The sequence below is a fragment of the Aethina tumida genome, chromosome 2, assembly GCF_024364675.1.
Source record: "Aethina tumida isolate Nest 87 chromosome 2, icAetTumi1.1, whole genome shotgun sequence".
NCBI classification, from domain to species: Eukaryota; Metazoa; Arthropoda; class Insecta; order Coleoptera; family Nitidulidae; genus Aethina; species Aethina tumida.
In genome coordinates, this window is record NC_065436.1 from 19,056,316 (window position 1) to 19,079,596 (window position 23,281).

General features: G+C 32.0%; 1 protein-coding gene across 2 annotated transcripts in view; it reads right to left on the bottom strand.

Annotated features, from left to right (window-relative positions):
• LOC109601018 (mental retardation GTPase activating protein homolog 4) overlaps window positions 1-23,281 on the bottom strand; it is a 117,574-nt gene that overhangs the window by 42,992 nt on the left and 51,301 nt on the right. Inside the window, exon 6 of one of the 2 annotated variants that reach the window (XM_049964003.1) lies at window positions 230-304. The exons of the other annotated variant lie outside the window; for it this stretch is intronic. Coding sequence (XP_049819960.1) covers window positions 269-304 — 36 coding nt within the window. The 3' untranslated portion in view covers window positions 230-268. Of the gene's footprint in view, window positions 1-229; window positions 305-23,281 lie in introns of those variants that run through there. 2 annotated transcript variants of the gene reach the window in all.

The window sequence follows — 23,281 nt, forward strand, 5'->3', positions numbered from 1 at the left end:
AGACTTGTGATTGTTATACTTTGAAAATTACATTGAGAAAAAAAAGTGACAAAAGACTCAGTTGGTTTCAATTTTGTAGGTCCATGCTACCTATTTATGATAACTACGTATCAATCCTTAATATGTGAAAAAATTCAACCCTTAAAAATATTTGGTTTTATTATAGAAATAAAACAAGTTTGAAATTTGTTTCTTGGTGATATTACATGCTTATTCTCAATAAATGTATAAAAAATAAGAAAAAAATTCAGAAACTCTTAACTTACTGTTACTTACATATTTCAATATACTTTTTGGAACATACCTGAAAAAGACAATAAATATTTAGTTATCTACGTACAGACACTAAATGTCATTTTTAGTTTTACAGTGTACATCAGTTAATATTCCGAATTAAAATGACCGATTATATCGTTCTTTCAATACGATGTAATGCACGTTTTACAACAATTTTCAAAATTTGGTAATGTGGAAGGAAAAAATAAAAGTGGAAGACCAAGAAAAACCAACAGGTTTCAGGATAAAAAAATTTTATCCTATTCCAAAAAGGATCTTTTCCTGAGTTTCAGCAAAATAAAAGGTCTATTTGAGACACAACTTGGAATTAATGTTTCTCCAAGAACCGTAAGTGATAGAGGGAGGAACAGACGAGCCAAAATTGAGTTTGCCAGGTCCCTTTTACACTGGACTTTAAATGATTAGACAAGAGCGATCTGGAGTGATGAAAGCACGTTTTATCTGGTAAGCAGTAATAGGATTTTAGATGTAAGCTAACCTATTCATGAAAGGTTTAAAACAAAGTTTACCATACCTACAGGTCGGTTATGGTATAGGGCTGCTTTTCGGTGTTTGGAATGGGTTTTCTCCTTTAAATAGAGGGTATCATAGATAGTTTTAAATATAAGAAATATTGAGGAACAACATGGTACCGTATCAGATCAAAATATGCCACTAAAACTTTATTTTCAACAAGATAATGACCCAAACCACACAAAATATTTGAAGCAGTGGCTTTTAAGGAAAAAAATTAATGTTAAAAAAATTAATGTTAAAAAAATTAAAAACTTATGAGAGGTAATGAGTAATAAAATAAGACAAAAAGTATAGTAATCAGCAAGATTTACCATAATAATTATTATATTTATTATAATAATTATTATATTTATATATACTTTTTACCAGCCCAAAAGTAAGCTATTTATTTTTTTTTGGTTAACTATGTAATTGTTAAATTTATAAAGGGTTAAAGTTAATTTTTAAAATATATTTTTTTGAACAAAAATTTTAAAAAAGTTGCTCTACTTTTTGCTAATATTGTACATAATAAAATTATAATTACAAATAAATATATACATTATGGCCATAAAATTAATTAGTGTTAATTAAAAACAAACTGAGAGGTGATAAGTTTATTTTAGTTTATATTTATTTTAGAATCTAGTTAATCAGATGAAATTAATTTATTAGAAAGACGTGGTTTTTGTGACCTTATTTTTTTATTAATTTTATATATTTTTTTATTTTGAAGAATGTTAATTTTAAGGCAGAACTTTTTATAACAATGCCTCAATCAATTCTTTTCATTTCTTGGCTATTTATTTATATACAGTCCTGGAGAAAAGTTTGGAAATCCTACATTTGAATTGTTTATTAAACGAATAATTAATAAACAATGAATGATTTAAATAAAATTACTTGTTCGATATCCTGTATAAGAATAATTTTTTCAATTTTATTAAGATAACTTTATTTGGACACAAGTTTGGAAACTTTATTAAATAATTTTCAGTATCTTTGTCTTATTTTTTATTGATCTAGTTACTGATATATGAACATGGATATATGGATATGGATATATGAATATGGTTATATAGATATGGATATATGGATATGAATATATGGTTATATGTATATATCAATATGGATATAGGGATATGGATATATGGAAATGAATATATGGATATGGATTTGGATAAGAATATAGTTTTGATGTGCAGAATATCAGAAATTCAATTGTACGACATACCTTCATTTCTAAAGTCTACAATTTATTTTCGTAAGGACATTGGGATTTGCTTTCGCTTTGTCATGATTAAAACTAATATTTTTAATTGGCACACTACAATGAGACAGAAGAAATTCGACTGGAGGTTGTGCCAAATATTTAGTTCGAGTTATTAAGATATTTGAATAATATATCAACTAAAAATTACACATAATTTTCACGGGGGACACCATTGTCAACCAATTTGCTTCGAAGTAAAAAAATATCAGCAAATGAATAATGAATAGAAAATATATTTTCAAAGAGAAGTAAATATTAGTCCTTATACATTTATAATTGTCTTCGGAAGGCCACTTCTCGGAAATTGTAAGTTAAGAAGTTGATATTAACTTTGATACACTTTTACATAAATATTGTAACAGCGTATCCAACCAAAAAGCTGCGGAAACCCCATCCCCTAAATGCAATTTAATTGTAGCCCTTGGCAGATTGACACATTCCCAGAACCCGACCGAGAAAACTTCTGGGAACGTGCAAAACTTTTTAAGAGCAGCGGCGGGACGCTCGTCAGCCGTTCTTTTACTCGCCGCTCCGCTGTGACTTACACTTTGTCATCCTCAATGGGCGATATCCTCGATTTAAGTGTTTGTTTGTTTCCTGTGTCGCAACCGCTTTGATGTGCGTCGCCAGCTTCCACGGACCCACTAAACTGCGAGGCCGAAATAAATTTTTGCCAGACAAGTCGCACTAATGGATACACACATCTGCATTTGTAGCGTGCGCGTGTAAAACTAATAAATATGTAAACGAAGTGCGGTCGTACATCTTGTCATGAAATATTTGCGGATCTGTGTCGTTAATGAACAAACGATGTTAATGTGACGGTATTAAATAGTTGGCGTTTTGTCCTGTCCAGATGGTGCGCCGAAGAGCGATACAATGTCGATGGGTCACTGGTTAAATATTGGACGGATGATCTGACATGTTTACTCGACACCACAAATTGGGGGGAAAATCTCCAAAGGCCATATTTAACCAAATAAAAGAAGAAATGTAGTCTGAACAAAATTGTTTATTAATTTTCAAGATAAATTATAAATAAATTAGAATAAAATCTTCTAAAAATATATTTATTATATTTGAAGCCTTTTCAGTATATTTGTCTTATTTTTTATTGATATGGATATGGATATATAGATATGGTTATATGGATATGGATATATGGATATGGATATATGGATATGGATATATGGATATGGATATATGGATATGGATATATGGATATGGATATGGATATATGGATATGGATATATGGATATGGATATATGGATATGGATATATGGATATGGATATATGGATATGGATATATGGATATGGATATATGGATATGGATATGGATATATTGATATGGATATATGGATATGGATATATGGATATGGATATATGGATATGGATATATGGATATGGATATATGGATATGGATATATGGATATGGATATATGGATATGGATATATGGATATGGATATATGGATATGGATATATGAATACATGGATATGGATATGGATATACGGATATTGATATGGACATATGGATACAATGTCAATGGGTCACTTGTTAAATATTGGACAGATGATCTGACATGTTTACTCGACACCACAAATTGGGAGGGAAATCTCCAAAGGCCATATTTAACCAAATAAAAGAAGAAATGTAGTCTGAACAAAATTGTTTATTAATTTTCAAGATAAATTGGAATAAAATCTTCTAAAAATATATTTATTATATTTGAAGCCTTTTCAGTATATTTGTCTTATTTTTTATTGATATGGATATGTATATATGGATATATGGATACAATGTCAACGGATCACTGGTTAAATATTGGACGGATGATCTGACATGTTTACTCGTCACCACAAATTGGGGGGAAAATCTCCAAAGGCCATATTTAACCAAATAAAAGAAGAAATGTAGTTTAAACAAAATTGTTTATTAATTTTCAAGATAAATTGGAAATAAATTGGAATAAAATCTTCTAAAAATATATTTATCAGATTGAAACCAAACGTAATACTAATGAATTTTAAAGAAAAGTTACTCCTAAACCGAGTTTTGATTTGGAAATCCATTTATGTGTACGGAAGCATCTTTGAGCCCAAACAATAACGCCGTTATCTGCATCTGGAGGGAGCTGCGGCAAACGGCGAGGGATCGGAGATGCAGCTTTGTGCATCTTTGGCCATCCTTTTGGTCCTGTCGTATTAATTAGTGGGTGCACGTCGGACGCTAATTGCAAATTTAATTAAAGACCTACCGGTAACCCCGTTATCAGATGCGCCGCAAGAAGAATGTGTTATTCTTACGGTGGACTGACTTCGCTAAAGACCACTAAATTCAGCACCGACTCAATCCGGACTAGCTCGATGTTTACCTATATAAGGTCATAATTGATTCATGAATTTGCGGGGCCCCGAAAAATTTCGCAGAAAATCAATTAGTACCGCTTCCTGCAACGGAACGGTACATTTAATTTCCAGTTTCAGGTGCACGACGAGAATTCCGAGGAAACGATTTTAAATCCATTATGTTAGATACGAGAATTTACAGTTTCCTTTTCAGTTACACTTCTTAACATCGAAGGATTATGTTTAGAGTTGAATGGCCAATAAAATTGTTACCATAAACCTCAATGCAGATCAGATACACAGAGATATAAATATAAATCAAACACAATGTAGTCATTACATTTATAGGTTCAAGTTTTGATAAATATGAAATTTGCACGGTTTGGCGAGTGCGAGGACTAATTAGTTTCCTTTCGCCTGGATTTATGGCCTAATTTACACAACGTTTTACGCTCAAGACAGTTAATAAGCGCAATTATGGGCGCCGGTCACGATGATACTCTCAGTACGGTCGCATTATCCGTGAAATTAAGGCAAATCAAATAATCTAGATCGAATTATTCATGATCACTTGAATGCCAATTTGTAACAATGCTCTTCATTGTGTTAAATATTATGAAGGGAGTGTGTTTGTGTATGGAAGTACATAATACTAGTTTACATATTAAATATATATTCCATTTCCTAGATAAAAGGATGTATCTTTGTGTCTGTAATTAGTAACAAAAAAGAGGAGAGTACATCTATACATATAAATAAAATTGGAGTGTCTGTTTGTAATATTGAAATAATCGTTTTTTACTACATGCATATGAATATAAATACAGTACATACACCAAATAACATTTTTTACAATTTATGTCTCTTTGTCTGTCTGTTTGTTCCCACTAAACTCTGAAATGGCTGGACCGATTTTGACGGGACTTTTATTGGCAGGTAGCTGATGTAATAAGGAATAACTTAGGCTACTTTTATTTTAGAAAAATTCTTTTATTTTAGAAAAATAAAATAATGTTGCAATGTCCAAGTACTGTCCAGTACTACACGCAGCTTACGCGCATGCCACGTCTGGGCCGTCACGTCGGGCGCCTCCCACCACTTCTCCCCCCAACGATTGATTGATAATTTGATTTAATTGATAGGTATCTTTTCTAATTCCACCGATCCGTTCTTCTTATCTTATCTTATCTTAATTCAAAATATTTTGTTACATTTTTACTGCTTTCCTTTTTTACCTTTAAGTAATAATTATAAATAATTATAAATTAAGTACATTTGTGTTCAATATTCAGATTTACATTGAAATTAATAAATTATTTATAGGTTATTTTATTTAGTTAGTAACGTAGATAGTTGTTTTTTTTTCTAATATTTAGTTATGCCTAAAAGAAAGTCAAATCTCTCTAAAAACATAAGAAAGGCTAAAAGTCAAAGATTGCAACGTGAAAATGAATCTGAACAAGATAGGGAAAGTCGTCTTACAAATTGTAGATTACGGATGTCCATGTCTAGGTCGAATGAGAGTACTTCTGAGAGGAATGAACGATTACAATTAGATAGAACGCATCATTCATTGTTAAGGGCTCAAGAATCTTTGGAATCTCGAGACCACCGTCTAGAAAACGATCGTATTCAACACGCTATCGGACGAAGTCGAGAGTACAGCTAGTATTAAATATATATTCCATTTCCTAGATAAAAGGATGTATCTTTGTGTCTGTAATTAGTAACAAAAAAAGAAGAGAGTACATCTATACATACAAATAAAATTGGAGTGTCTGTTTGGAATATTGAAATAAACGTTTTTTACTACATGCATATGAATATAAATATGGCACATACACCAAAATAACATTTTTTACAATTTTTGTCTCTTTGTCTGTCTGTCTGTTTGTTCCGGCTAATCTCTGAAATGGCTGGACCGATTTTGACGGGACTTTTATTGGCAGGTAGCTGATGTAATAAGGAATAACTTAGGCTACTTTTATTTTAGAAAAATTCTTTTATTTTAGAAAAATAAAGTAATGTTGCAATGTCCAAGTACTGTCCAGTACTACACGCAGCTCACGCGCATGCCACTTCTGGGCCGTCACGTCGGGCGCCTCCCACCACTTCTCCCCCCAACGATTCATTAATAGTTTGATTTAATTGATAGGTATCTTTTATAATTCCACGGATCCGTTCTTCTTATCTTATCTTATCTTAATTCAAAATATTTTGTTACATTTTTACTGCGTTCCTTTTTTACCTTTAAGGAATAATTATAAATAATTATAAATTAAGTACATTTGTGTTCAATATTCAGATTTACATTGAAATTGATAAATTATGTATAGGTTATTTTATTTAGTTAGTAACGTAGATAGTTGTTTTTTTTTTCTAATATTTAGTTATGCCTAAAACAAAGTCAAATCTCTCTAAAAACATAAGAAAGGCTAAAAGTCAAAGATTGCAACGTGAAAATGAATCTGAACCAGATAGGGAGAGTCGTCTTACAAATTGTAGATTACGGATGTTCATGTCTAGGTCGAATGAGAGTACTTCTGAGAGGAATGAACGATTACAATTAGATAGAACGCATCATTCATTGTTAAGGGCTCAAGAATCTTTGGAATCTCGAGACCACCGTCTAGAAAATGATCGTTTCAACACGCTTAGACGAAGTCGCAAGTACAGCTAGTTGTAAATAAAGAACAATTAGAAAAAAGCCAAAAGGGAAACAAATACAGTTAAAATAAGAGTGAGAAATTGAACCAAGATTAGCAAGCTGCAGAAAGACAAGTTTGAAATCCGGATTAACCGTATATTTCCAGTCAATGACTATTAATTTGTTCCCGATTGCGAATGTATCGTTCCGATCTCGGCGGCTCCAGATCCCGATCGCCTCAACATATTCCTTCAGTCGGCCGAAAGAAGAACCACCGCTCTTATCTGCGACCGTTTTAATATCTAAAACGTGCTCGGTGCACCATCTCGGCCTCCTCTTCTCGCTCTCTCCGCGTGTACGTCCACGATGTTTTATTAATCAATTTGTCCATTGTGGTTTATACCGTCCTTAAATCGTTCCGGACTTATTCATCGACGTATCGGCTCTTGTGGGAAACGGGCCCACAGGTAATTGCGAATCTTATATAGTTTATGGCGTATTCCTTTGCCCATGAAATGCCGCAATGAAAAACGGGAGCAATTTAAAGTGCATGGCTTCGAGATTTATCCAATACATGCGCCGTTCAGGAAGTCGTTTTCCCGGTATCTACGCTTTTGTTATTGATACATGTACTACATGCTCAAACGTGGTGCTTTTAAATTTCAATCGTTCATTCTGTTTATACCAAAAAACAGCAATGATTTTGAGTTATTAATAATGTGGCTTCACTTAATTTTAATTCCCTTGTATTACTTTGATTTACTGTGTACTTATTGGACGTCCAATATGGGAAATGAAAAACGGGACCGCTTTGGAAAGGAATAAATAAGCCGTTAAGCATTGTCATCGGAAATAGAGGCCGCACTTGAAACGTTAATGGCCGATCTGAGTGCATACAAGGCACTCGCGTCACCAATTTGTTTGCTTGTTTTCGACGAGTGGATTTGGTTGTAGGCCACTAATCATGACGCCCGATGTCGATGTCACTATATCTGCCAGGGACGCACCCTTAAAGGTTAGCACTGTTTACATTTCCGGGGTTAAATCAAACACATCAATTCTTCCAGCCTCACAAGTGTTCCAGTCAAACAATTTTACAAGTCACAATCGATAACCCAGAGAGTACCAAGTAGTTAATTTCGTATAAAATTTATTAGTTTATTTATGGAAGCTCAGATTTTAATATTCTGTTATTATTCGGCCATAATTCTTTGTTTATGCCCCGCGATCCTTATAATGACCAATGATTCTCATAAACAAGTCATAAAACCGGCGACCGATTCAAAACAGAATTTACATTCGCGTCGTCCAGTTTTGATGGCGCATTGCATTTTATTTAATTGGCGGCGCATTAATCGGGCAAATTAATACGACTGAGTTACGGCCAAAAATCCGAACTGACAGTTAACACAGCCGATTATTGCGTTATCCCAATAAAATTATTGTTTACACATAATAAAAGCGGGCTGTAATTTTTAGCGCGTCCGGATGGCTCCTATTTCAGTGCCGCGCGGTCCAAAAAAGATTTAGCGCATTTGCAATTCGAAATGACGACCATAAATTCCGGTTTATGGGCATAATGGAGTGGGCGTCCGCGCGAATAAAATAACAAGCGTTTGTTAAATTCACCGTTAATTTATTTAACGGCAGTGACTGCATGAAGGTGGAACTGTTAGATAGAGGTGGACACCGCTGGCCGGGACTGAAAATGCAACGGAAGAAACATTTTCATGATATTTCAGGAACTGAACTAAGTATTTGTGAAGACATTTTTTTATTGAAACAAATTTGTCTTTATTAACAGAAACAATGCGTTATTTTTGAAATTACAAAACGACATTGGCGTAAATGAGGATATGACTCAAATATCAAAATATACAGAGCGATCAAAAGTGACTGGTCGAACAAATGAGGTAAGTTTAATTGCTAATGAATTCCATCTTCTGTTCTCCTTTAGAGTCCTAAATATTAGACAATACTTCTTAATACAATTCTGTTATTTTGAATACTTAACTTAAAATGTGATGTCAGACGTGCCTCAAAATCTAAGTCTAAGTCAATTTTTTGATAAAATCATGTATTTTGGATTTTTTTTTTTTGTAAAATACAATTTTATTCGAAATATAAACAATTTTAGAACCCAAATCTTTTTTTTTTTAATATCTTATTAAATATGTAATTATATATTAATTTGCCATTTGAAAATTATTAACAATTATGTCATTATTACTATTTTAAAATAAAAATATCAATTTGAATATATTTTATTTTTTATTTAATAGAACACACCTACTTGAAAAAATTTAGAAAAAATAGTTTGTTTTTGAGTTATTACTAAAAATTGTTCATATTTCGAATAAAATTATATTTTTTAGAAAAAATTCTCAAAAAACATGATTTTATCAAAAAATTAACTTAGAATGTTTTGAGACACATGTTATTTTGAAAACTTTTCAAGGGGTGCCACAAGAAATTTAATTTTTAACGATTAGATTAATGTATATTGTATATATTTGGGTATATAATACTCCTTAACATAATTCTACGCTGTTTTGAGGAACTTAAAAATGTATTAGAATTTTTATTAACGTATGGTTGTTAAAAATTAAATTTACTGCGACATTCCCTAAAAAGCTTTCTTATGATAAGAAAGCACTAGGAAGAAATTTTTATAATCAAAATAACACGAGCCTCAAGACAATCGATTTTTTGTTGAAATCATGTACCCTGGAATTTTTTCCGAAAAATACAATTTTATTCCAAATAAACAATTTTAGAATCCAAATTAATAAACACTCAAAAACAAAATCTAATTTCAAAATAGTCTCCAGTTGATGTAGTCTATTAAATAAAAAACAAAATATATTAAACTTGTCTTAAACCTACGTTAATTTTTTGGTAAAATCTTTTTTTAAATATCGTATTAAATATGTAATTATATATTTTTTTGGCATTTGAAAATTATTGACAATGGCACATTGTTATTATTATTATTTTAAAATAAAAATATAAATTTGAATATACTATGTTTTTTATGTAATAGACTACATCAACTGGAGAAGATTTTGAAATTATATTTCATTTTTGAGTTATTTCTAAAAGTTTTTATATTTCCAATAAAATTATATTTTTCAGAAAAAATTTTTACCAAAAAATGAACTTAAATTGTAAATTAAATTTTTAACGACCTATATATTTGGGTATATATATATAGATATATATATATATATATATATATATATATATATATAAATGAATTTCTTCTTCATATAATTTTAATTTGATTCAAGCGATCAAAAATGATATAATATAACTACACTGATTCAAGAAATTAAAGCACCACATTATTTTTAAAATAAAAGTCCTATCAAAGTAAATAGCTTATTGTTTCTATTAATTTTGAAACACCTTCATACATCTCTTTTAAGATGTGCATGTATGTCGAATATACCAAATCTGGTAAATAAGTAAAACAAGTTAAAGTATTCGTTTCATTAGAACTAAATTGTCAATCTGATGTTTCTTATAATTTTGATATATTGTGAATATTCCACGCCAATATAGAAATTTTACTCGTAATGAGTATCCTGTTGTTGTTAATGGAACAAAATTAGAGTTATAGCAGAATAGCCGAAAGGTTTGGTACCTTATACATCAATTACAACAGTACGGGAAGACTAGTGACCACAACTGAAGACCAGGGCAGGACGGACATCGTCCTACACTCCTGTCCAAGATTCTTTTTTGAGACTTTCAACTTTAAGATAACGGTTTGTGAGCACAAGAACGGTACAGTCGCTGTTAGCAACCTCAATGATGAGTTTTTGACTTTTTGGAAGAATATGTCGTGTCAAGTACCCCTTACATTGACTCAAATTTTTTATTAGTGCAGGATAATGATCGTCCATTACTCATGTGGCCAAAATTATCTTGATTTTGTTGGAATTTATACCACAGCCTGGACCGAGATAATCGAGATCAAAACGAAATTCGAACGATGATTTTGAGTACAAATAGATGGTGTAATTCACATATCTAATATTAAATAAAATTCATTAAATTAAATAAAAATCTAATTTAGATTAGAATTATACATTTCTTTAGGATAATTCGAAAGGGGACATTTTTATGTACAACTGATTTATTGTTGTTTGATTTCGTTGCAAAATTAGATTATTTCACCAATAATGTCTTAAAAATTAGAGAGTACCAATACCAGTTTTGAGTACCAACAACTATATTAATAGTTGTAAAAGTAGTTTTTTGGTCAATTAAATTTATACCAGATACATTTTTGTAGGCTCTTGGTGTCTTGATCACTCTCATTCCCCCATTATTTACGTTAAACTATTTCTTATTCAAAAGTATAAAACAATTGAAAGTGTAACAGTTTAATAAAATAATTTGAGCAACGCCATTGTTTTATTTTACATCCATTTTAAACGCCAAACAATTACTTTTAAAAATATAAACTCGACACTGTGTCTCGAGTTATTATCTTAAATCATTAAAAACATAAAATTAATCACAGATGCCAATTTTTGGACCACATAACCGAAAATAAAACCGTGTAATACGCCTTCCAGATGTCTCGAGATTTATCGTTTACAAAATGATACGCATAAATAAAATTTTAAAACCGTGTACAACATAAAATACGCTTAATTAAGTAAAATATACGCATCCAATAAAAATAACATTTTTTTCGACCTACACAGTTCAGTCACGATAAACAAATATATCTATTTACAATCAATTAAGATCGGCCGAGATTCGGCGTCATCTAATTATACAACTAAAAAGATTAATGGTAACAAAACGGGCAAAGATCTCGAAAAAAGATCAAAATGTTTTGATAAAATGATTAATTGTATTTTTAAGCGATTCGTATCCAGATATAACTATATTCGCTGCTCACAAAAGTGATAAATGGCCTACGGAAGCAATTATCTGATTGACAAGTGGTACGCATTTGTTAGACCGAAATATTCAAAATGTTTCGCAAATGTTAACGACTTCCTACACAAGATAACCAGTGCACCAAATATGTGTCTTAACGAAGCTACAACTGTTAACATTGCCCGAAATGTTCTTAATTGTTTAATCAATTAGTGGCAGGCGATACGAACGCGGAAGTGTGATCATGTTGCGGAATACCTAAGTAGTATGTATTAGAAGGAGTCGAGATCTAAAAATGTTGTTTGCATATATTATCCTTATTTGGATGGATACGTTAATGTCTTCAACCACATATTGGAATATTAACGCTAACTACAAAGCAAAAACAGCACCACGAAGTGCGTCTCAACAGTCGAGGAATCTGCTTCATCAGTCTGCATAAAACGCATATCGGAACAGAAAAGTGCAACCAATTAATCCCGGGTTAGTATTCCCAGATGTTTGAGGCCAAGAAAACACATCAAAGTCCCACTCCCGGTCTATAAATGAAGAAATAATTTAGGCGACACTAAATTATTTAGCGGACCGTAATCGTAAACTACGATCGCTCACTAGCGTCACTGCCGTCATTAAAAACAAATCTGGAAAGCATAAAGCACAACACTAATTTTTATTATTTTTCCACGATGGAGACGGATGGATGGGGACCGATGGCCCGAATAATGGTTCTGGCTATTATTATAATTAAACCAAAAATAAACGTTATTCAACCGAATCTGGTTCAGTGAATTCCTTATTAATTGAAACCTAGTTTACTTTGATCACTCATGCTTCAGTTTATTGGAGGAACCGTAATTATCTCACAAAAAAATTTGTTAATTAAAGTTACAATTTTAAGTGATTTTATTTAATCTTTGATGTAACACATCGTTCAATAAGTCCCGAGACTAACAACGAAAACAACATTTTTTTTTTTCAAAAATCATTTTTATTCATCAATATAATCTATCAATAAGAGTGATACAATTGTTCCAACGCCTTTCCAACATTTCTATACCATGTTTATAAAAGGATTTATCCCTTGCTTCAAAATAGGATTCAGTTTCGGCAGTGACCTCCTCAATGACTAAATCTTGCGAATACGGGGGTGGAGAAGAAAATCAAAGCCCAACTCGTTCAATTTTGCCTTTGTTTTTATGGATTTGTGGCTTGCTGTTTTGTTCCACTGAAATCAATCGCGGCACCCACTTGGAAAAAACCTTTTTCATGCTCAATTTTTCATGAAGGATTATAAATACGCTTCCAGATGATATCTGTGTCATTTCTGCAATCTCACGGACCCTTTGCGATTTTTCATTATGATTTTTAACACTTCACTCACATTTTCCGGTGTAACGGCTTCCAATGGCCTACCCGAACTTTCCGCATTGTTTGTGTCCGTACGACCACGTTTAAACTCAGCATACCACCGACAAATCGTTGGTTTGGATGGAGAGTAGTCCGTAGAAGCCATTGCTGGGTTTCTACGGTGTTTGTACCCATTAAAAAACAATGTTTTATCAACACGCGAAACTCTTTTCTCCATTTTTCAAACAAATTACAAAGTGACTTTACTCTAACCTCGATAACTCTACTGTTTCTGGTCCGATCGACGTGAAATTTTTAAACGTTTCATGTAAAGGTTCGTACTCTAGGGAAACGTGGCCAGCTTGGTACTACTAGGATCATTTCTGGGTTAATCTCGGGACTTATTGAACGATGTGTTTAATCATAAGATCGTGGATTAAAACATTTATGGAAGAGTTGATGGTAAACCATTGAATGGACACCTTATCTCAAGACGTATCTACTTAAAACACAAAAATCGGTGATCCACGAAATATGATACTTTCGAATCACAACTGCCAGAATCATCGGGTCAAAAAAATTTTAGCGCCACCATTCGTCGTCCCAGACAGATCGGTGGAGTTGGTAATTACTGGTGGCAGCGATGTCCGTTGTTTACGTACGGTTCGCCAGCGAAACTCGATACTTTTGCATTCGACGCGCATTAGTCAAAATTAGGGCCCTCCGTCCGTTTTTGCCTCTTTTGTGTTTTGGACGGTGGCTGTTTTACGTCGGGGGTGGTGTCGGTGGGAGTGTCCACGACACTATCTGTGGCTGAACGAACCCCTGTAATCAATCATTCTTGATTGACTCCGACGCCCTGTTGGGGTGCAAACGTAAAACTTACATACCTATTTATGTATGAATATATAATACATTTTAAACATTACTGGAATAATTTCCATAACTTCTAAAAGTACTCCAAAATTACGGTGTGGAATTATTGACTCTTCGAACATTACATAATAAAAAAAAAACACCCTTCAGCCAAAAATCGGGGCCATGTATCCAGCGACAGATGTGTTTGTCCGTCCGATATATAGCGTGGACCGTTCGCAGCAACACGACCCCCCCGAGTTGAGGGCCCTGGCCCGGTCGCGACTCCCTAAGTGCATTTACGTGTTACGATCCAAATATGCGAAAAAATGCACCGATGCTTAGACACAGTCATACAACACGGAACGGGGCACATATCGATCACCCTATGCGAAAAGCCGTCCCCCCCGGTACAACGAGAATGCGTGTGCATTTCACGAGTGTGGGGCAAGTAGTATTGAATTTGGAACACACCACTTCAATCGGTGACATACTTTGGCATTGTATAAAAATTTAATTAATTAGATAATTGATACTGTAACTTTAACAGTTTAGTTTTGCATCAGTACCAAGAAGTACCATCTTATGACTTAAGCAATGCAATCCTCCGGGGTGTAAAAACGTCTAAATCAACCTATGACAAGCAAATACATCCGAACAATGTGGAGAAACCAACATTCGTTTCCTTGCCATCAAACTAAACCAAAACGAATACATTCGACCCAATTCAACGCGCATCCAACAGATAAATCGCACCACTGTAAATCATATTGTGGGAGCAAAATAACGTAATAGACGTGAATTTATAACTCGTTTATTTAAACATACATTCTAGATAATCGCTGTGCAGTGTCTCGGCCAATTGAGCTCCCGTGTGGGCGATGGAGACAAGATCTCCCCAAAATACGCTACTTGTAACGAAAATGCATTTCGATGTGCGTAGCATAAATCAAAAAAGGCGTGTGTGGGGGGAGGACTATGATTAATATGCGCATTCATCATATAATACAATTTAAAGCAACCCAATTATTAATGTTGAAAGTTGTATTTCCTAATCAAAGTCAGAAATATCACGAACGGAAATATGTTTTGATTTAATTGGAATTAGAAATATTAATTTGACATCTCAAGGCAGCAAAATAACAATCGATTTTTCAATCGATGAAATGATGAAATTTAAAACAAAATCACACTTTAAATAAAATTGACTTGATTGAAAATTTTAGATCTACCTCAAAAATTTACAGGGTGAAAAAACATCTACATCTGTCTCAGAGATTTTAATGTAAAAATTCTCTCCTTTGAAAAAAATTTCTCTGAATATCTAATATTTAAATATTAGATTTCGATTAGTCATATAACATATTCTGTTCCATATTATTAAATACTATTAATTATGCTAATATTTAACTTTGTCACAAATAAAATAAAGCATGAACTATTTTTAAAATTTGTGATAAAAAATGTAACAATATTCCAATTATAAATTATTCAAATGTCACAATTAGAATTCACAAAATATAATTAATAATTTAGTAAGTGAACAAAAACATTGAAGATTGGAAATTTTTTATTTTTATTCTGTTAATTTTGCTATTAATTAATTTGTCATAAATGTAGCATGGATCGTATAACTCATAATTTATTAGGTCATGAACTACAGGATTACTGTTAAATTGGATAATTTTATATACTATCATATATGAAATACAGAAAATAAAAATGATAACTTTTTTAACAACAAAAAATAAAGAGATTGGAAATTACAAAATTATATAACCCCATATATAAACAATTGAACTACTTTGTTTAATGTTATAAAGTTAAATTTGGTGATATCAAAAATTATCATTTATCAAATACAGAGAATACAAAGGATAATTTATTTTTCAACAACAAAATTTTATGACATTTAATATTTAAATTTGGTGATTTAACAACAATTGGAATACACAGAATATAATAATATATATATATATATATATATATATATAAGTGAACAAGAAATTATAACAATTATTCTGTTAAATTTACTAATATATAATTTGTTATAAATCGAGCATAACTTATTAACTCATAAACGGCAGGATTACTTCGTTAAATTTATTAAAATTTTTTATAAAAATATAACGATTTTTCTGTTAAGTTTGGTGATTTTATATATACCATATATATATATATCATATATGAAATACAAAAAATAAAAATGATAATTTGGTTTTTACCAACAAAAATTAAAGAGACTGAATATTACAAAATTATATAGTCCCATATATAAACAATTGAACAACTTTGTTGAATTTTATAAATTTAAATTTGGTGATACCATAAATTATCATATATCAAATAAAGAGAATACAAACAACAATTTATTTTTCAACAACAAAATTTTATGGCATTTATTAATATTTAATTTTGTTCATATTTAAAATTGTCGCAATTAAAATACACAGAATGTAAATGACAATTGAACAACTTTGTTGAATTTTATAAAGTTAAATTTGGTGATGTCATAAATTACCATATATATAAAATACAGATAATACAAACAATAATTTATTTTTCTAAAACAAAGTTTTACAACATTTAATATTTAAATTTGGTGATATTTAAAAATATCAAATTGGAATATATAGAATATAATTGATAATTTAGTAAGTGAACAATAAAAACTTTGAAGATTGGAGATATCAATTTATAACAATTATTCTGTTAAATTTCCTAATATTTAATTTGTCATAAACAGAGCATAGATAGTATAATTATTATAATTTATTAGGTCATGAACAGCAAGATTACCTCGTTGATTTTTTAGTATCATCAAAATTTTATAAGAATATAACGATTTTCTGTTAAATTTGATGATTTTATATATTATCATATATGAAAAATAGAAAATAAAAATGATAATTTAAGTTTTTAACAACAAAACTTAAAGAGATTGGGGATTACAAAATTATATTGCTATATATGGTATAAACAAATGAACAACTTTGTTGAATTTTATAAAGTTAAATTTGGTGATACCATAAATTACCATACATCAAATACAGAGAATACAAACGATAATTTATTTTTCAACGACAAAGTTTTATGACATTTAATACTCAAATTTGGTGATATTTAAAAATATCCAATTGGAATGTACAGAATATTATTGATAATTTAGTAAGTGAACAATAAAGTCTTTGCAGATTGGAGATATCAATTTATAACAATTATTCTGTTAAATCATAAATATGTCAAAATAGAATTCAGAGGGTATAACAGTAAATTTATTAAATATAAGTACATATGTAGACAATATGATTACTTTGATGATTGCACTTAAAATTTGATGATATGATAAAAAATTAGGACTTTTCTGTGAAATTTGGAGATAATAAATATTATCACATATGAAAATACAATGAATCCAATATGTGGATAATTTTTAAATTTAATTTTTGATATTTCATAAATCTCGAGGATGATGATTTCAAGTTGTAAGTAGTATATTTTCCAATAGTGTTCTGGCACGGACGCATATTTCCATCTTTTCTGTCGTCTAGTGGTCATAAAACCGTATTATGCAGCCAGTTGTTGTCCGCAACGCTCAACATTCGAAATACACGATAATTATCGCTAATGTCACACTGGTTTTGTTGTTTTGTCCTGTTAATTATTTATGGGGCTTTTTAAGAGCACCCATTTTTGACCGCACTTGTAACCTCTCCAAACAGCATTTGCACGTTTGAAAAATGGGATTGAAAACGAATGGACAGATGCGTTGTTTGAATCGTGTACAAGAATACGAATGATGCAGAATCGTTCCGAACTGTAATTACAAAACGTGAATATTATATAGAAGTATCAGCTGTCCTAATTAAAAAGGGAAATGATATCGGCGTGGAATTGGCAAAAATTACAGTTTTTAAGGTCCTTCATGTAAATTGAATTAATTAAATTGACATCTGTTGCGCCAAATTAATTGACTAAAATTCGCTCTTCTCGTTCGATTGACTACATTTTAATCCAATGTTAGTTACAAACAACTCGTTAAAACTGGTATAAAAACCAAAACAATTCATAGTCCCCCCATCCTGAAGTTCTAATACTTAATAGTGTCGTAACTCATTTATATGTTTACCAGTAAAAGTGATATTATGGGCCAAGTTAAATAGTTACTCACATTTATATCGACCGTAATTGCTTTGCTTTACTACTTCAGTAAATTTCGTTGGTCTCACGTGGAAATTTATCGATGATAAAAGTGGAGTATAACATTAAAAACGTGTTAAAAGTCAATGTGGGAATTGGGCCCAATTCAAGGGTGTCCCACAAACAAATATATTATTCTAAATTCATTTAAGATTAATGAATTATCAAAGGTCAAATAATTAATTTCGTTTTAATGAAATCGACCTACATTGTTTAGAAACATGGCAATCCAGAGTTAAATTTATAATACCCAACCTAAATATAGTTTATATCAATTAAACGGTTAATAAATTAGTTTTAATTAAAATTGTCTCTTCTCATGTAAAACTATGAAAGGTAAACCTTCATTTGTCTTGACATTTAAAGAATTGTTTGTGTTAAAGACGTAAATACACGAATTTATAAAATGCATTTAAATTCTAAACTATGTTACTCAAACTTAACATACTAAGAACATTTTATACTCTCAATTTTTTTAAAAATACCTATTTAAATGAATTATATCAAAAAAGTTGAAAATGGTATAGTTGTATAAAATCTTTGGATAATTATTTTAAATAAAGCATTTTTCTATTGAATAAAATTGAATTAATTGAATTGAATTGAGTAGACAAGATGGATATGAAATAAATACAGATTTGTTTCGGTTATGGAGTTTATGAAAAGAAAAAAAAGAAGGATAAAGTGGAACACAATAAAAATACAATACAATAAGTAATATTTTTATATTTGAATAATTTATTGGATCAGTAAATTAAATATAAATAGTTAAAAACAAAGATCTGTAATAATTGGAAGAACAGTCATTGTGTTTGCTAATAATCTCCAATTTCTTATAGTAAAATAGGAAGTACTGAATAAAAACTACCGAGAAATTCATTTTAAAATACTCAGAGTCACCCTTTCTTAAGAGGAACAATTTCATGATCTAAGTACTTGAAGACCTTCAGATAATTATTTAGTTAAAAATTTAAAATAAAGTATTTTCTCATTGAATTAAAATTTAAAAGAATAGACAATATGGATATGAAATAAAAACAGGTTTGTTTCGGTTATGGAGATTATGAAAAGAAAAAGAAGAAGGATAAAATGGAATACAATAAATCTACAATACAATAAGTAATATTTTTATATTCAAATAATTTATTTATTTTTATTTATACTTAACTATTAAATGTCATTTTTTTCTTAATTTATTGGTCCGGTAAATTAAATAAGATATAAAAATAAGATGTTAAAAACAATGATGTGTAATAATTGGGAGAATAGATATGAAATAAATACAGAATTGTTTCGGTTACTGAGATTTCGAAAAGAAAAAGGAGGATGAAGTGGAACTCAATAAATATACAATAAAATAAATAATGTTTTTATTTAAATCATTTCTTTATATTTATTTACCTTTAGGTAAAATAAATATGTAAATATGTTTCCTCATAATCGGCAATTTATTAAAGTAAATTAGAAAGTTCGATGGATAAAAACTACCGTGAAATCCATTTTAAAACACTCAAAGTCACCCTTTTTTAAGTGCAATAATTTCACGCCCTAAGTACTTGAAATTTTTTGCTCATTTCTAAATTCCAACCAGCAAAGGATTAGGCCTCTAAGCAGGCGACAAAACCAAACAAAAAAAAACTCTCCGGGTAGTACCGATGACCACTTACGCATTTTACACTCGTCAAATATTTGCGACACCGATACGGACGAGACACACTTTGAAGCGGAAATGCCATGTAATACAAGCTGGTTTTTTTTGTGTGTCGAAAAGGTCTCGTCCTTGCCAATAAAAGTGTTTTACGATCAGTGTCCACTTGAAAAGGAATAATTGCCCGGTTTTATATGAGCGTTTGTTTTGAGGTTAGGCATCGGGCCTTATCGGGTCCGGTAATCTATACGGGTGTTGGCGCCTCATCTGAGCAGATTTTCGATAAGTAAGACCGGACCGGACAGTCTAGACGAAGCATTAGGACTCGTAATTTTTACTTCTCGGATTACGTCATAAAATATGTGAAATTTTGGGATTGACGTTTGCTCGAATTGATGTAAATTGGCTGTTGTTAAGGAAAACCACAAACTCGTATTAATTGGACGGATTCTCGGTCTTCCCGGAACGACTTGCCCAAACAGTAAAACAGCAGTTGGTGGATACTATAAAAAGTTTAGTTTGGTAACAAGATTTGCATCCAAATGTACAAATACCTGTGCCAAAGATTTTATTTGACTAGGAATAATTTATAGACTTTTAAGGCACGTTTTAATCGGAGATTTATAGCTTTTATTCGACAGTTTTAACCCTTGTATGAAATTAGTACCAGTTGGTTCCAACAAAACCAGAAATAAACTGTATCTGCGTCACGCAAGTCACCTAATTTTCAAAACATCGTCACCTTGATGCAGAAAGAACAAGCACACTTGAATGCCGACTCGACAGCCTTGTAAAACACCGAAAAAACCGGACACCCATAAAACCGAAAAGTAAACCGCGGAACAAGCAATTTGGCTCTTCGTACACGACCAAGATAGCAACCCCTCATGAGTATGCCGGCCAGTTTTTAAACAAACTTTTAACGGAACATCCGGCACAAAGTTTTCCCTCATAAATATGTAAGGCAATAAACAAGAAGATGTGTCCCATATTAATTTTCGGTGGAGTTGCTTCCTGGGTCTGTTTCCTTTCACTTGCTCGTTTGGTGGACGTGAAATGGTCAATAGTCGATATTTATTGGCCGTTTGTGTACCGTGCACATTAGTGAACATGTTTCTTGAAGAGCTTTTCACAGATGAGGCAAGAATATGTAATTTTAATGGATTCCAGGATCACATCAGTGTTGAATTACAAACACTCAATATTAATTACCTGATGATTTATGCGTCAGGATTAATATTTAGAAATGAACATAACATAACAATTAGATGCAAATTTTTTCTGCGAGTAAATTAACAAATTTGCTAGATACGATCTGTTTCCAATTCAATTTGAATAAAGATGCGTTTCCATGGGGACGAGCAGTACAAAATGCTAATGCTAATAAAAATAATTTAACGCTATATTAACACATACAAAACACGGTTCGAATAAACGGGGCTTTTTCCATTTTCGCACGCAGGCATAAATTATATAATCTGTAATTATTTTCAAAGCAGCATTAAATTACTTGCCGAGTTTTTCGTATTTATAATTACGCTCATGACAAACAGTCGCACTGGCCGTGTGTGTTGAATGCATGGATGTGGCACTACATGAAAAAGGAAGACCCGCATAAATCAAAATCAGATAATATACAATATGTAAAAATGTATGTTTTAAATGTGTTGTGGAAAAATTAATATGTAAAACAGAAGTCGGTCATAATAAATCGTTTCTTGGCTTACTGGAGCGTTAAAAATAAGTGGTTGTTTTTTCTACAAGGTTCTGTGTCGCAACAAGATTTTTATGCAGCGAGATTGTCACGTTGCTCAATTCTATTTGCGTTGCATTGCGAAAATTTTATTTTATTTGTTGCTGGCATGTAACTAGTTCATTGTTGACATCAATCAGAAACACCATAGTGGCGATAGAAATTTTTAAGGATGACGACATGTCGAAAACTTGGCACCTTTGGAAATCCTAGTTGGGAAGTTACCCAGGACTTGGGAGTTGATAGTGTCACCTTACAGTGTTCCTTCTTGGACCCCCAAAACAATTATCAACTCCGTCCTATCAAAGCATCCGCACCGGGGCCCCAGTTAATAACGAATTAATTCAATCATCTAAAACTAATATTGAACCAGGTCGAAGGCAATCGGTCCGACGACGCCAGCGTCGCCACAACGGACGCACATCAATCAATAACGGGGACGGCTGATGGTATGTGTGCGATGGCCTACACATCCGGGGGTGGCACACGTTCCCATACATCACGTGAATAATTGCGATGCCGTTGTCAACCGGGGGCCCCCGGGTCTTGTACCTGTACACGCGCGCTCTCCCCGGGGCCACCCGGGGACACAGTCTGATTGCCGGCCTTGTTTCATTAGCGGTCCGTGTATGTACCAAGTATCGATGGGTCCGGCCGAACTATCGGCGATCCACCCCCCTATTCGGTCTGACCGGGAACACCGGCGGCCGTCCCCGACTTAATGAATTGTCAGAAGTTGTGCTTCCGTCCTGCCGGCCATTGTTACTGCTGACATACTGTCGATCTAATCTACATAACATACACACATACGTGTGCGGCCGGGGGTGAGTGCATCGGTGCCCCCGGTGGTGATTTGCAACCGTGAATGGGGAAGCGGTTCTCTTACATATTGCTTTGTCCAACAAGAATGGTCGAACATTCCTTGATAGATAATCATTGCTTATACTGAAGTCTGGTCCAATTAGTATGCCCCCAGTCCGTACACTCACCAATATGTATAACAACAACATCGCTTATGTATAGAGCAACAATTGAAATGTTCAATTAAATGGTTAAAAATGGATTCAAATTAGTTATTGTTCATTATTAAGCCTTTCAAAGTGTCGATTAAAGAATTTTAGAGATTCAAATCATTTATTTTAAACCTATTTCTTCAGTTCACCAACATTAACATTTGAAGACATTTCTCAAACTCCTTATCACCTAAACTTTCTTGTAATTTGGATCATTATTATTCTATAAAATTCATCTTCAAGTCATATTGTATTCAACAAATGAAGCAAATGATCATGTAAGTAATTAATCCTTCTGTCTTTATCAATATACCCATGGAAAACATTGAAAAACATCCCCAAACCATCATGCCTCTCTTTCATGCTCCGTGGTGGGTCTAATGTTCTTAAGATTAAACTTCCATTAATTGGTCTTCCCACCCATGAAATACTATCGTCTATGACAATTTTACACTTTGGTACATTATACAATATGATACTCCAAAAATTAATCACATTTATAATAAA